General features: G+C 45.2%; 1 protein-coding gene across 6 annotated transcripts in view; it reads right to left on the reverse strand.

Annotated features, from left to right (window-relative positions):
• The window catches only part of cadm1a (cell adhesion molecule 1a), a 276,780-nt gene that overhangs the window by 24,334 nt on the left and 236,328 nt on the right, over window positions 1–16,118 (reverse strand). For 4 of the 6 annotated variants that reach the window (XM_060057032.1, XM_060057033.1, XM_060057031.1 and 1 more), the window contains 3 exons: window positions 10,224–10,320; window positions 7,125–7,297; window positions 207–308 (listed from right to left, as the gene is read on the reverse strand). In XM_060057032.1, coding sequence (XP_059913015.1) covers window positions 207–308; window positions 7,125–7,297; window positions 10,224–10,320 — 372 coding nt within the window. The remainder of the gene's footprint in view (window positions 1–206; window positions 309–7,124; window positions 7,298–10,223; window positions 10,321–16,118) is intronic. The other 2 variants (XM_060057035.1, XM_060057034.1) reach the window with 1 other exon arrangement.

Genomic DNA, 16,118 nt, shown 5'->3' on the forward strand with positions numbered 1-16,118 from the left:
GAAACATACAGAGCGTTCTCGTGTAATCTCCAAACGTAGCAAAGAAGGAATGGGTGCAGCGCGGGCGAGCGAAGACGGCGTGCACGTGTTCAGCGCTCACACACACACACACACACACACACAATACACAAACACACATGAACACACACACACACACACACATCCACGGACGCGGTGCGAGGCGGTGTATGGAGGGGACACCGTACCTTGAGGGCCGTGGGAGTGGGAGATGATGGCGGCGGAGGTGGTGGAGGCGGGGGTGGTGGAGGTGGTGGTGGTGGTGGGTAAAGGGGTGGTGGTGGGGGCATCTGGATGGGGAAAACAAAAAGTACACCACAAACACATGATGGGGCCGGCAAAAGGAGGAGTGCAAAAGTAACAAAAAACGGCAAAACGACGCACAAAACTTAAAAAAGGATCAAATAAACTGGGCCACTGGGAAAGCATGGTTGGGAAGGGGGGGTGGGAGGTACGGCAGCACTCAATGTGAGTTCCCCCCGCCCGGTCTCCACCTACTGGCAGCAAGGGAGAATGAGATGAAATATATTGACTACGGCGGTGGGCATTCCATTGTTAGAAAGTGATTAATTGCATAACGAGCACACGGGCAGCAGCATGGCCACTCGTGGGCGTCATGGTTACGGGGCGATCAATCTCGACAAACAAAAACGGGAATAATGCACACTTGATACCTTGCGGAGAGAGTTGAACACTATGTCACTGAAGAACGCGGTATCTGGCGACAAACAAACCCGGAATCCAGACAAACCAATGAGTTACATCGACGGCAACATGGTGGAAACCACCTCTGTAATAAACCGTGTGCGTCCGCTCCCGTTGGAGAGAGTGCCTTTAGCAAGAGTCCAAGCCTTATTTGTAATTGTTTTATTTCATTAGACAGGTAGGACCTCTCCCCCCTCTCCCACACACAAAAACACACACACACACACACACACACACACACAGACACACACACACACACACACACACACACACACACACACACACACACACACACACACACACACACACACACAGACACCTTCAACCTGGGCCGACAGCCACAGGAGATATCAACAGTGACAGTTCCCCTGTGGAGGCAGAGGAGGTGTGGCCGTAAGCAGCCGCAGGCAGCTCGGCCCTGGTTAGCAGCCTCCGCATGCTGCTGCTTTCCTCCTGGATAGTGGACTGACCACCGCGGGGCTCACGCAAAAGGTGCAAGAATCGAAAAAAGGGGGTGGGGAGGAAAAAAAGAAACCAAGGAAGACAAGCAGTGTCTTTCAGGGGTGTTTTTTTTTATCAAAATGGGTGGGGGAGAGAGAGAGAGAGAGAGAGAGAGAGAGAGAGAGAATGTGTTGCTAGGGAGCAACTCATCGTGCTACCCTACAAAGGCATCTCTTCTTAGATGAAATTGGGACCAAGATGAACAAGTGGAGTGCCTTGAAAGTAAACTTGGCTTGAATTGTTATCCTTTAAAAAAACTGATATTTCTTTGAATGTTGGCAGAAGAAAAAAGACACATTGCAATATCAAAGACAAAGTCAACAACAAAAGCAAAGTTTTGCTGCAGACTTGTGTCTATAGCTACGCACTGAGGACAAAAAGACTGTCTTTTCGTACCATGAGCAAGTAGTGATGCAAAGGTGACGTCAATCTCTTCCATCGGTCCTCCAATGCAACAAACAGAGTTCCTGACTCATATCCTCATCACAGCCCCATCACCATGTCAAACGGTCGTGGTGATGCGGCCAAATGAGATGTAAAACCATAACATTGCGACCAATTAGATCAGGCTTGTTGGTATTTTTTATGGAACAAGGACATCGAATGCCCAAATGCTTTGAATAAGGCATCCAGTTCAGTTAAGTATTACATGTGTACTTATAAAACCTTCTGCAAGGACAGTGTCTATATTTTATTATGCGTTCCCGTCCAAAGGAATGAGTGAAAGCACCAACACAACAGGGGATGTTCAACGTAAGAGAAACGTAGCATGAACCACAGCTAACCAGAGCTTCCTTGGGGTTCTCGTTTGAGTTGACGAACCGACGTTATTCTGTTTCATCTCCTGCACAGATAAACCCTGATTTTGGGTGTACTTGTAATCAAAAGTGAACATTTAGTTTAATTTCAATCAGGTTAATAGTGAATAAAAGGCAGAGGAGGTAAAGATCTACTAAGAGGAGCTCTGTCTTCCCTTAGGGCACATTGGTTGTTTGTGGTCTTGAGGATTGTCTACCTCCAGGGCAGAACACAGTTGTTGCACCACTGGCTGCTTGGCTTTTAATATTTTCAAAAAATATTGTTGTTTTATTCTTCCTCATTAGAATTAGGATCAAACAATAAAAAAGGGGAAGGCAGAGAGGTCTATGTAGCCCCTCGGAATTCGGCCTGCAGCAAAAGTTCAGATGCAAATCATCAAGGCCTTCAGGTGTTGCAGATCAATACTACACACACTGTGCTGAGGTGGCAGTTTTCTTAAAACATGCACCTTCCTCTTGTTTAATTCAAAAAATACTGCTCAAAACCGAAACAAAGGGCTTCTGTGCGGAACGGCCGATGGCTGTGGAGGTGGTCCGATGGGGGGTGGGGGGTGGGGGGGGTGGGGGGGGGCTGGTTGGGGGAACGTCTGGCAAGAGGAGAAGGTTTGCACTGATGAGTTTTCGCACATGCTCAGGAGATCAGGCTCACTCCAGCCAGCTCGGCAGTGGTTCCACTTAATTGGTTTTATCCCATCATGAACTGCGAGGGGCCCGGGCAGATGTTCGGGATCAGTGTCAATAGCTCATTAAAAACTTAGCAGCGACGAGGCGGGAAAAAAAGGAAAAGATTAAAAGCAACAGACTGGAAGACTGGCCCCGTGTTTACTGCATGTTTTGGCCCTGCCTTCTGTTTTTTGTGTTTTCTGCGGCTAGCCGGTGCACGGATATCAAAGAATACTGGAGCTGATTAGCTTTCTGATGTGGTGCACGTTTGAGTTTGCTCTCACTCCTTGCTGACTCACTGCACTCTTCATTTTTTTTACATTCATGATTTATGAATTTTGAAGAGGGGGGCTGAGGTATCCACTGAGAGACTTGTCAATAGAGTATGCTTCGCCTTTAATTGGGCAGGTTTAGGGTTTAATCATATGTTAAGCCATGCCGTGTCCAGAGGCACATGTAAGCCATTCTCATAGGCACCCTGCTGCTGTGGTCAGCAGAGTTAATTCCTTATGACTCCTTTGGCCCCCTTATTTTGGACCTAAAAGATCAGTGAAGTGATTTTACTGTTCAGAGTCCATTTAACATGGAAAGGTTTTTAAACAATGTCATCACAGGAGTCCCTCTCCTTCCTTTCCCATAAAGTTAGTAACCACTAATATATTATTTGTTTTCAATGTTCTGCATTGAAAACAAAAATCAACCACATTTGCGTCATACAAACTCACCTAATTCCAACATTATTCCCCTTTGGACACCTCCATCAAACTATTTCAACTTGCTAAGTTGAAATCTGGTTAAGACCAATCCGATTCAGTCAATCTCAATTGTAGGAAACTAAAAGCAGCATAGGGCGGTGCAATGTTTCTTTAATGTCTTTTACATTCCATTATACTCCTGAGACAAAGAACCAACCAATAAAAAAAAACGAAACAAAACCTACCCAGAGCAACAACATCTAAACCCCATCTAATAGTCAGCGAGGTAGTGGCTGCACTGAAAAAAACAAAAAAAATGAAAGGAAAAACCCTGCAATACAAATTGGCTTCCGTTCCAAGACCGCAGTGAAGGCACTAGCCTCTGCCGTTTCCGTCAGCGCCAAACACGTCATTAAATTTAGAATATTACGAAAAAGCCGTTATCCAACGATGTAACCAAAAGCTTTAGAATGCGAGCTGCGAGCTGCCTGCTCCCATCTCTGAGCCGGGGGGACGGGGACGGGGGGGGGGGGACGGTGCCATCGGGAGAGTCCCCCTAGGCCGGCCCGGACAAAAGCAACCGGAGGGGCTCCGAGGAATGAGTGAAGACATAAAGGAAGACGAATAGAGCGCAACAGGGTCAATAAACAAGCCGCTACCATGCAATAAAAAATTGGGCAGTATTGAAGCAGGCGCAGGGAGGCAAGTGAGAATTTAGGAGCCAGCTCTTTTTATTGGCTGTAAAAGAGTGCCGCTGTCAGGCGGGAAACTGCGGCCGCCGGTGCTGGGGGTGCATGAGCTGCGCCGCCGCGGCAGGATTAATCGCCAGGGCCTCGTGGCTCCTGATGCATTTTGGGAGGTGAATGGAGAAGAAGGGGGGTGCACGACATCAAATGTTTGGGGATATTCTAGTGTTTAGGTCCGAGCAGGCCGATCTGCAGCCTGCCCGCGGTTGTTCCTTGAGCGGGACGCCCCTTATTAGTGTCTTCTAACGGGACATGAGATTGTGTTTGCTCGACCACTATGATCGTTTCCTTAGGCCTGGCTTTGGGCGACTCTTGGGATGAGAGAGGGCGAGGGGCTTTTGTGATTGCCCAGCACACTTTTTATTCAGACTTGTTTTGTAACATGATTTTTGTACGTGGACCTTATTAGAATTGGGGAAGGGGTAGGGAAACATCAAAAGGCTGGCTTTTACAGAAGCTTTCTTTCCTGTAATGGTTGTTGGTATTATGTCACAGGCCTTTTAGTTGTCCCAAATATTGCATTACTGTGTTTATCTTTGTGTGTGTCTGTCGTTTTTAGTTGATCTCCCCATGGGGGTGAGGGGTGGGCGTCCGAGGCAGCATCAGAGCAAGGGAGCGAGACAGAGCAAAAGAGAGCAAAAGAGAGCAAGAGAGAGAGACAGACTTCCAAGGCCACCCCCACGGTGGCGTGCATGGTCTGAGCCAGATTCACACACAGCTCTGTACAATTCAACAACACATTGTAATCTCAGTGGGGGAGTGTTGTCTTTTCAGCAGGTTGGAGTATGCGGACAAGGGTCAAAGCAGAAGCAGCTTCTGTCATAGTCCTTTCATTTCAGACACACACAAACACACACAGACACACACACACACACAGGGAACACAAATAAATCCCACTGCGATTTGAGAAAATTTAGTGATTAAGCGATCTGTCCTTCCATGCTTTAATATATATGTATACATATATCATATATACTGATATATATGGACTGTTAACAAATGTGGCAAAGATGATTTGTGCCTATGTTCTTTCAAGCGTACCAATCTTTTCTGAGGTGCGCCTACGAATGTATAGAATAGTATTGTCAGACATCTGCTATTACACAGCTGTTGATTGTCACTGAGCAGCTCACAGCAGCTTACTGCTATACAAACACACACACACACACACACACACACACACACACACACACACACACACACACACACACACACACACACACACACACACACACACACACACACACACACACACACACACACACAGGATATATGATGATTGAAAAACCTTTGTGCATTCTAACGTTCTTTCAAGTTATAATACGTTCTCATTCCTTCCATTGAGGGAATGGTGAACATTTAAAATAAAAGATGTGTGGCTTTGTGCAACTGGTATTTTTATCTATTCAAGACTATCTTTTGTTACATTCTTCAGTCCCTTATTGTTATGGAGGCGATGAATATTCAGGCAGAAGAGCCGCAAATCAGGTACAAAAGTACTGTTGCCGGCCTTTGAATAATCAAGGCAATTCTCTTTTTTTTTCTTGAATAATGTATTTTCACCTGCTAACCCCCCCCCCACACACACACAGGCACAGGAAAAAAACTATTTTCTTTCAGCACACACTTGTCTTTGAAACTGGTAATTATGATTATGAGAAAAGCAAAGAGCACAGTGAAGTACTGTGTATGCACACACACACACACACACACACACACACACACACACACACACACACACACACACACACACACACACACAAACGCACGCACACACACACGCACACACCATTAGCAGACACATAAAAATTAAATTGTGTTTACACGAAGACACACACACTCACACACAAACACACACACACACACACACACAAACACACACACACCATTAGCAGACACATTCAAATTAAATTTTGTGTACACGAAGACACACACACCCACACACACACACACACACACACACAAGTGAATAAAAGAAAGCGTACTCTATCCATTGCAAACTACTAACAGCTTTCAGGTAGCAGGTGGCGGTATAAGCAGTATCGTAGTGACCATGTGCTTCTTGACAGTGTTCATCATTAGCGCTCTGAAGAAGCTTCCCTTTAACTGGCAGACGTCCGTCGCTGTGGACACTTTATTGTTAGTTCGAGAATAAATGACAAAGCGACGAAAAATAAAACAAGCGGCACAAATGTTTTCACTGCAATAATTACCGGTTAGAAAATAATTTAAAAAGAAAAAAGCTAAACGACTCCTCTGCGTGCTGGCTTGGCACCTACGAAAAGCAAAGATAGCGAAACGGTAATTTGGGCGGCCACAGCTAAATGAGCACATTAGAGTGTAATACACGGAAGTCCAAAACGTACTGAAGGTTTCAGAGCATGGGGAGATAATGTTAGTGGCAGGGGGGGTGGGATGTGATGCTCATATATATCTCTATATATACATATGAATGCATATATGCACTTATAGATGCTATTAGATTAGAGGAGCTTGAGTATGGACGTGATAACTGTATGGTTGACATGAGAAAAGTGGCATTCATTTCATCCGAGGCTGTAAACAGTCATAGATCTCAGAAGCCTCCGTGTCGCCTTGACAACAACCCTGAAAAGAAAGTGTTCATGGGCAGGGATTGGAGGGGAAAAAAATGGAGGGAAGGGAAGACAGGAGAGAGAAAACAGAAGAAAGTCGTGCTTAATAGGAGAAAAGCCATGGATGAATGGGGGCGTGATGGAAGGGAGTCGGGAAAATAAGGACGGAAGGAAGGCCGGCATGAAAGAAGGCAGGAACAAAACACCAACGAAGGTAAGGCATGAAAGAAGACATCATTACTCATTAAAGAACGAAGGAACAAAGGTGCGCATCCAGGCAGGGGATGAGCGGCTGGAGGGGGGCAAGTTAAAAGATGAAAACAGCAGCACAACAACGGACACACACACACCGCCACCCCCCCCAAACCCCTCACGAGGGCATACCGTAGACGTAGAGGACGTAGTCTTCGTAGGCCTCGCCCACCGTGTTGGTGGCCACGCAGCGGTACGTTCCGTTGTACGACTTGTTGAGGTTCTCGATGTACAGGTCGCCGCCCGTGATGACGGCGTGGGACGGGAACTCGTCGTCCACCTTCACCCAGTTCACCTTCTGCGGCCTGAGAGGAGACAGAGACAGCAAGACCTGTGCTTACCGTTGGGTCACTTAGCGGACGCTCCTATACGCAGCTACCGGCGGTGGATGCAGATACCGGGGTCCTTCAGGAAGCTGGGAGAAGGTGAGAGGCGTCTGGGAGACCTTGGTGATCAAACTGAGTACCTTTTGGCGAGGACTGGAGTGTTCTATTCACTTCACCCATGCCAACCCCTCTGATATACTATCACGCTCGGCTGTGAATACAGAACGCCGAGCGTGTAGTAGCTCATGTCTTTCGGCCAAAAACAGTTCTTGCCAGGATTAAGCCACTCTTGGACACTTACTAAGAAATATTTAGCGAGTTCATTTCTCTGAGCTGTGTGCAGCTCTTTTTATTTCACCCTTCGTTAAAGTGTAGTAAATAGTTTCTGACATTTATGGTTTGCGTGAATGTGTGGGTTTGCTTTGCAGCTCCACACCTGTTTTTGTAGCATTGCGTCACGTGGCACATTGTGACTGCCATTGTTCCTCCTACAGTACAGCACCGGGGGAACTGAATGCAAAGTGCATCGTTACATAAGTTAGAGAGCCTGTGAGAAGGGAAACGCTTTTGAAAATGCCTCGCCAATACACAGGGAAAATCCTGATACACAAGGCAGAAAAAGATTTGCAAGAGAATACAACTAATTAGTTCAAAGTATGAATGTATCTAAGCTGGACCTGTCATAGACTTTGACCTCATCTTTGCATTTGACGTAAACATTTATGACACCTATTGGTTTCAAATTAAACAAAAAATGGCACAGTCTTCACAGAACCACCTCAATATGGCTGGTGACAAAGAAGGAAAAATAAACATCATTCCGAAGACCAAAACACCTCCATTTTGTAAAGGCAACCTTCCAGGACCACCGGTGGTGGCTGTTATTTCCCTGGAGAATGACTCTCTCTCTCGCTCTCTCTGCCTCCCTCGCTCTCTCCCCCTCTTCTGTTGCCTCGCATTCTGGCAGTTTAACTCATTTTCCTCCATTTGAAATAGATCAGATGGGGAATGGAGGCAGAGTACATGAGAGAGGTAATTTAAAAAAACCAGATGAAAGCAACAAAGAAAGAGAAGGATTTTAAACGAGAATACAAAAAATTGTAGTTTGGGCCCAGCCGTTACTGAAGGGGGAAAAAAAAGAAAAATGAATATACAATGCAACATTTAATGGCTGGTGCGGGTGATTTTCAAAGGGAAGATTGGCTTGGAAAGAATAATTCAGACACAAGAAAACCCAGGCACATGCGCACACACAAACACAAACACGCAAACACCTGGGAGAGGGATAGACAAAAAAAATTGGGAAGGAAGTGTGTTGGTGGAAGTAAGGAGTGGGTTTAGGAAGAGTGGGGGAGCACCTGGGAGAGGGAAAATAATAACAAAGAAATGTGCAAAATCCCGCAGAGAGGAGACGGACAGACAGACGGACAGACGTGAGGAGAGACGACTCCAGGTTGGAGAGGAGCCAGCAAGGGGAGGGGAAGGGAAGTGTTCGGAATACAAAATATAGTAACACGCACGCGTGCTCACATGCACACTTTATCTGTGCTAATGACTCCAGAACTCGGGACGTTTTCATGAAAATGACTTCCAAATTCCAGCGCTCATTGGAGATTGTTTCCGGCATTCTCAAGCGAATGGGGGGTTTTGACAGGGGGTCTCTAGTATTAGGGAGAAAACTACATGGTGGTTGTAGGTCAGTGTACGGAAAAAGTACACGTGGGATTTTAGTGAATTCTTTGCAATTGTAAACATGTGTGCTAGTCTATGTGTGTGTGTGTTTTAAAGTGTGTGCACACAAGTGCACTTGCAATTAAAACCTTTTTAAAATTGATTTAAAAAGGTTTTTGTGTGTTCATATTTTTTTTTTTTTACATTTGCATAGAAACCCCAGGAAAATGGAGTTTGCATGTGTGTTGGTTTACTTGTTAATATGCATGCGTGTCTGAGTGTGTCTGTGTGTGTCTGTCTGTTTGTGTTTGTTTTTGCACCCAGGTGCGGACACTGCAGGCAAGTCACAAACCCCATGCAAACTAAGATCTGAAATGTCAGGAATAAAGGACTGGGCTTATGTTTTAACCTGTTTTAACCGGGTTATGTTTTAACCTGATTTCTCTTCAAGCAAAGAGAAATCAGGTTGAAGGATTTTTTTCTTTCCTTTTTACGAATTGTAGACATTATATTGTGTAGAGCATATCATTGCATTAAAACGTGATGAAAACTATAAAGATGATATCAACCATGACCTTTTGTTAATTTTGGGTGGATAAAGTTGCAAATAAAATCGAGAGTACCATAAAATATAAACTATAATACTGATGGTGTGCCATATGCTGCATGTATGTGATGGCAGGAGGACGTCACATGACAATCATCATCCAATGGGGATGCGTTGGGCAGCCGTGCCAGCAGCACAACACCTGCAGCGCAGCAGAGGGACGCTAATAAAGAGAGGAGGCTCAGCTGTTGTCATTTACTAACCTTTGAGGTAAATGCGTTAAAAATAGCCTCTGCAATCTGCACTGTTGTCAGTATTTGTTAGCGCTGGTCCATAATAATGCATCTGCATGTACGGCACATCTGTGGCTGTTTGTGTGAATGTGTGTGTGTGTGTTTGTGTGTGTGTGTGTGTGTGTGTGGGGGGGGGGTTGTGCTTGTAAGCCTGGTGACTGTGGGTTTGTATGTATGTATGAGAGACTGTGTGTGCCTGTAAGTGTGGACAGAGTATGTTTATGTTAGAGAAGGTGTGTGTGTGTGTGTGTGTGTGTGTGTGTGTGTGTGTGTGTGTGTGTGTGTGTGTGTGTGTGTGCGTGTGTGTGTGTGTGTGTGTGTGTGTGTGTGTGTGTGTGTGTGTGTGTGTGTGTGTGTGTGCGTGCATATGAAGCTTTGTGTGTGTCCAACTTACTGGGGCTTGCCTTTAGCTTGGCAGGTTAGCTCCAGGTTCTCCCCCTCCCTCGTCAGGCCCTGGGGAAACTCCACCACTATCTTCACCTCAGGTTTGTCTGTTGGGGGTGAGAAGAGAGTTAGAGAGAGAAAGAGAGTTAGAGAGACAGAGAGAGAGAGAGAGAGAGAGAGAGAGAGAGAGAGAGAGAGAGAGAGAGAGAGAGAGAGAGAGAGAGAGAGAGAGAGAGGGAGAGAGAGATTGTAAACATTCCACTAGGTTGCTATTATAATAGAAATAATCATATGAGCTTCTTGACATCCAGCCCTGTCCATTTCTCGCTCGTCTTTGCAAACCCTTCCCGAACCAGGAGTGCTTTCCCCTTCCTCTGATCGGGGAAGAGGAGGGGGGCGACAAACCAACCGACCACAGACCCATGGCACTGTAAGCTGACCATGTTAAAAACATGCCGACACCACTGTGCCGAATTTTAACAGACACACCTACAAACTACAGGTGAGAAAGAGAGAGAGGTTGGCCTGCAAAGGGAGAGAGACACAGAGGAGAGAGAGAGAGAGAGAGAGAGAGAGAGAGAGAGAGAGAGAGAGACACACACACAGAGACACAGACGGAGCGAGCGAGAGACTGAGATGGAGAGACAGACATTTTCTGATTCAGAGAATCTGAGCGAAAGAACAGCGGGCGAGAAATAAAACACTGCGAGTGTACTAACTAACTTTTTAATGCTCTCGGTCGATTCGCCGTGCAGATGCAGCATTAATATTTTAACATGTTAATCCTAACAACTATGTGGTGGATGGGAGCGAGTCACTCAAGACGGACCCAATGCCCAACAGGTGATCGCCAAGCGGAGCTTCCTTCATTAGAAACTCTGCACTGGTTCATTAGATCAAAACAGCCCACTGTTTCATGATCCATCTCTCTGCAGTCCAATCAACTCTTATTTGGCAGATTTGGCTGCAGTTTTGGCCCCTCCCATACACATGTATATATATATATTATATATATATATTAAAAACAGCAACATCATATCGATTGAATTTCAAACTGCAGAGCCTGAGGTTAATGGATTTATTGAAAGGCAGAATCAAAATTCTTATGAAAATAAACATAATATAATAACTCCAAGAATTGCTCTCAGAAATTTCAAACTAACACCGAGGCAGGGGTTGAAATTGGCTGCGTGAGCGAAATTGAGGAGGGTTAGATTTGACGACACAGCAGGATATCTTTGGCCATCTCTGCTACACGTTTTCTCGGTTGTTGCTTTTCTCATTCCTCGGCCCATAGATAATAATAGTCGCCTTTCTGGTTTGTTTCTTTAGGAAGGGGGGGGGGGGGGATAAAGCTTGTTTGTAAAAATGTAAATACAAAAACAATATCTGAGGAATCGGTTCTCTGTTGACAAACCATCAAATAAATCAACAGAGAAGCTCCCAGTTCTCTGGATGTGATCTCATATGTAAAGCATTGGCAGGTTTTGTATCTGTGTGGTGAATGTATCCAATGTTACAGCCTTCATATCAGTCTCTGCAACATTAGACAAAGACTGCATCAGAATAAGCTTGCGTTTGGTTTTAGCTATTCATGGCACACAAACAGAGATAATTTAAACCGTTAAAAGGGGTGAGAATTTGCCACAGAAGTCTCCCATTATAGTACTACCTCAAGCAAAATAAAAAAATGACGATTCTGCCTTTCCTACCCATCGAGGCTTTGATCACCGGATTAGCTTGCTGAACGTTGTCACCAATGCTATGCAAGGCTTGGACAATGTTTTTTTTTTTAATAATAACTTTGGGCTACAAAATGCCAGGTCCACAAATCTTTCTTGTTTTGATTCTTGACAACATGGGAAAGATTGTCAGCAGCAGTTAAGAACTCAAGGATTATGCTTACACATGAGGTGTTGGATCCATTGAAGGTCCCATGGCATGCTACTTTATGTATGCTTTAATATAGATCTTAGGTGGCCCCGAACACAGTATTTGAAGCCGTTCCCGAAATTCAGCCGTGGTGCAGAATTACAGCCACTACGAAACCAGTCGCACATTGAGCTTTCCCCAAACGCGCCGTTTCGTTGTCTGTAGCTTTAATGCGGAAGAGAGGGGCGGGTCAAGGAGGAGGGTGGGGGTGTGGCCCTGAGCAGCTTGCGGCCACGGTACCATGCGCTCTGTTTACAGTGGATGCATCGCAAAGGCGAGGCGCACACAGCCTTTGGCCGTGTTCTGTAAATATTCTAGAACACTCCGGGTGCTCCGGCGTGAGTCCTGGAGCTCTATATCTAAATAATATCATATTATACAGATATATATATCATATAATATATATTATCACGTCCAAAAGCTGTGTGAGCCTCCAGACGATATTATGAATCTCTAACGACTGCGTCGGGTTCTCCGACGTCTCTGGTTCTTCCACGTCCACATCAATCTGAAGTAGACTGAACCACGACATGAAGAAGAAGGGGATCGTTGCCCGTGATTGTTGACCGCGGTTGTCTCCCGCCGGTGCCTCGCTGCCCGCTGCCAAGGCAGCGGGCAACACTTAGCACCACCGCCTCCTGCAGCCTTAACAGATAGCGTCTGCCCGAGTGCATCAGACTTAGGTAAAAAAAAATTGAAAAATGACTTTGATTTGATGCAAAGGGCAGTGATATATATATATATATGTGGTTTTAGGGGGGGGGCTGGAGGGGGTCATGTCAACACGACTGGGTGTCTAACTAATGCTGGCCGCTGACCTTTGCGGTCCGTCAGAAACAACCTTTGGCTCTTCCATTAACACGGTGGGCTGACACCAGACAGATCACGCTACTTCTTTACCTCTCCCCTTCCCCGTGATGGACAGACCGGTTAGCGGAGCCGCACGGGAACCCTTCCCCTCCCTTTTAAAGAAGTGTGGTTTGTGTCGGATGTCTGTAGGCAAAGTTTGTGCCTGCACTCAAAAAGTTTGTGTGAATAGAATCAAAAGTTAGCGAGCAGTGACACGAAATGTGAAAGGCATGGGCAATTCGTTCTTTTGAAAAAGACTTGGTTGTCACGTAGCGGCTGAATTGCTTCCATTACAGCTCTGCAATAGATTGAACCCAGCAAACGAAGGTAGATTCTATTTCCCCATGTTTACCCGAAGGCCATTGTACAAAATGTCTCAGATTTTGTCTGATTGACGTTGTCAAAATGGAACGCTTAAGCAGGGACTGCCTCAAAGACCTTTGTAGGATCGAGAAATAATCACCAACTAAAGACTGAAAAAACATTAAATGACAATTCTCCCCGAGGCATAATTTGTGGCTTTTATATGCTATCCAGACCAACTGCTCATACACAGTGTGTTTTAGTGTATAGGGACGATGTTTGCCATTGCAGGAAATCATAGAAACAAATAGGCCTTTCATCAGTTGACAAGGCATTGTGCGGACCACCAGATGATGACTGCCTAAAAACTGTCAAACACTCGGGTACGAAAGGCACAAAGGTGCAAAGCTCCCATTTTGGAGAAAAAAACCCACATGAAAGCCATATAAATAAGTCTGAGCAGCCTTAAGCACGGCCTGTAAAGTCAATAACGGATAACAATGCCCTAGTTGGCCTGGCCAACATCTGTCTAACCTGAAACCCCCATAGTTGGTTAGGGGGCGGAAAAGAAAGACCAACATGTACCCTAACCTGCCTTGCAGTCGGCCTACCTAGGAGAAATATCAAGAGAGTGAGACACTAAACACTACAATGTTCATGTATTTGTAATGGGGAATATTACAACCATTATAACATAATGGGACATTTCTGGGTTTTGCAGATCACATGTAACAATTAAAAAATTGTGTTTAATGCTCGCACCAGCGATCACTTCCAACACAGCTCAATGTCTCAGAGCGTCAGCTATGCAATATATTTAAAAAAATCATATCAAACATTAACTTTATTGGCCAGAAATATGTATGAATGGAAATCTGATTAGGGATTTGTATGTGTGGGCAGCACCAGGGAAACTAGCACAAAGTTGAAAATCACAACCTGGGAAAATGCAATTTCAACAGGTGCCTTTTGGTGCAGTTTCAGATTGCTAGGCAACTACTGTCAAATTAAGGTTTGCTTATTGCCATGCTAATTACAGTCGTTTTGCCAGCATTATCCTCTGAACACAATTAGCTAAAGTAATTTTTATTTTTTCCTTTCCTGGGTTCCCTGTTTTCTCTCCCTCTTTTCATCACCCTGTGATCGTTATAATAATTGTCACTTTTTGTGGCTCTATCTTCAACTGTCTGCACTATGAGATCTACAACTTAAAAAAATATATATCATAATAAAATCTCCTATTAGGAAGAGGTACAAGACGTGGTGAAATAAGATTGAATGTGACACCTTGGTTTTTCAATGTTGGTGAATACACACACTGCTACTTGTTGAATACATCTTGCTGGGAAACTTCTAGAACCTCCCTCCCCTCATTTGTTCCATTTTCTGAGCAAAGAAAGGTGAAGTGAGGTCAAGGCGCACACTGAGCTGGAGAATGTCAAGCTTGCAGAACCTCCGCCACGAGGTGTAAAAACACAGGAAGGAAGGGAAAGCAAGGTCAGGTGACGCAGGACTGCTGCTGAGTGAAGGACGCAGTCGGGTGCGACTATCCATGAGAATTATACAAATTACTCCTCTGTATTGGCATTATTATCATACAATTAAAAAAGCAAGTGCTCCTCTCATTTGGGTGATTCTTTAGTTCTTTCATGCATCCCAGTTCTTTCCTGTTAAACGCTTGTGAAGAATATGTAGCTCTAGTTATTTCTATTTAGTCCATCAGCACATAATGGATTCCACACTAGGTTCAACTCAGGTGATCAAGGTTGAAAAATGGCATCAATTATACTCCCTCCCCGTCAAAAATAATAATATTTAAAACGCCACAGCGAGCATCTCTGCGGTCCGAAGCCGGAAGAAAATTAGTTTCTTTCAGAGGTGTCACCTGAGCCACCATGCTTGGGGTCTGTCATGCGGTGAGCGGGATGACAGTCCTCCTGTGTGAATCAGGTATGAGCATGGCCAGGGACTGTTGGCTTCACATATTTTCCCAGATCCTCCGTTATTAGAACGTGGGAAGGAAATGAGGTTGCCCGCATAGATGAATTGCTCCTCACAGGAAAAGGTCAGACGCAGCAGGTGTGTATATCCCTTCTCCTCGGAGTGGAAGCGATTCAGAGTTTTATGAAGCAATACGTGAGGGGTTATACGGTGGCAGGCCAAATCCCCGCAAGTCAGAAATCATTTCCAGAGCTGTACTTGCTGGCCTTGGGCTGAGCCTTGGGCCGCATCCTGACCAAAAAGTCTAGTTGTTTCATATGAACGCTGCCGTGCTGCAGACAGACAGATGGGAAACAGAGGGGCAACATGGATCTGGATTTTTTGACTGCAGCAATGGGAGTTCCCTCAAAAGATGTCCAAAAGTCAATCTGCCTTTTTTCTTAACAATGGTGGTTATGAATCTCTGCTCAAGCCCCGGGCATGTCTTTTGACTGCTCGAAACGACCCTCTTTTTCTTCATTGAATCGCCTTACTTAAGGAATATTGAAAAGCGAATTACAAGCAACAGGAGGGAGCTCATTCACTTTTTTATTGGAGAGCCTTGATTTTACCATGCCTGTTACTGTACAGGTATGGCATTCAGAGCCGGCAAACTGTTTTCCAACTTGAATAGCAGCCCTGAAAATTTTCCACACAGTGATGGCAATAACCTTTCGCCTCATCAAAGATGCTACTACCTCTGCAGTTTGACTCCAACATTTGGCTGCTCTTGACCTTCCTGAGAAATGTTGTATTAGACCACCGTGGAGCACGAGCATGTCATCTCCGGGCATCAACGAAGGCCTTCACAATCAAAAGGCATGAGCGGGTGTTTTTGCGT

Source organism: Gadus macrocephalus, chromosome 7 (genome assembly GCF_031168955.1).
Source record: "Gadus macrocephalus chromosome 7, ASM3116895v1".
Classification (NCBI taxonomy): Eukaryota; Metazoa; Chordata; class Actinopteri; order Gadiformes; family Gadidae; genus Gadus; species Gadus macrocephalus.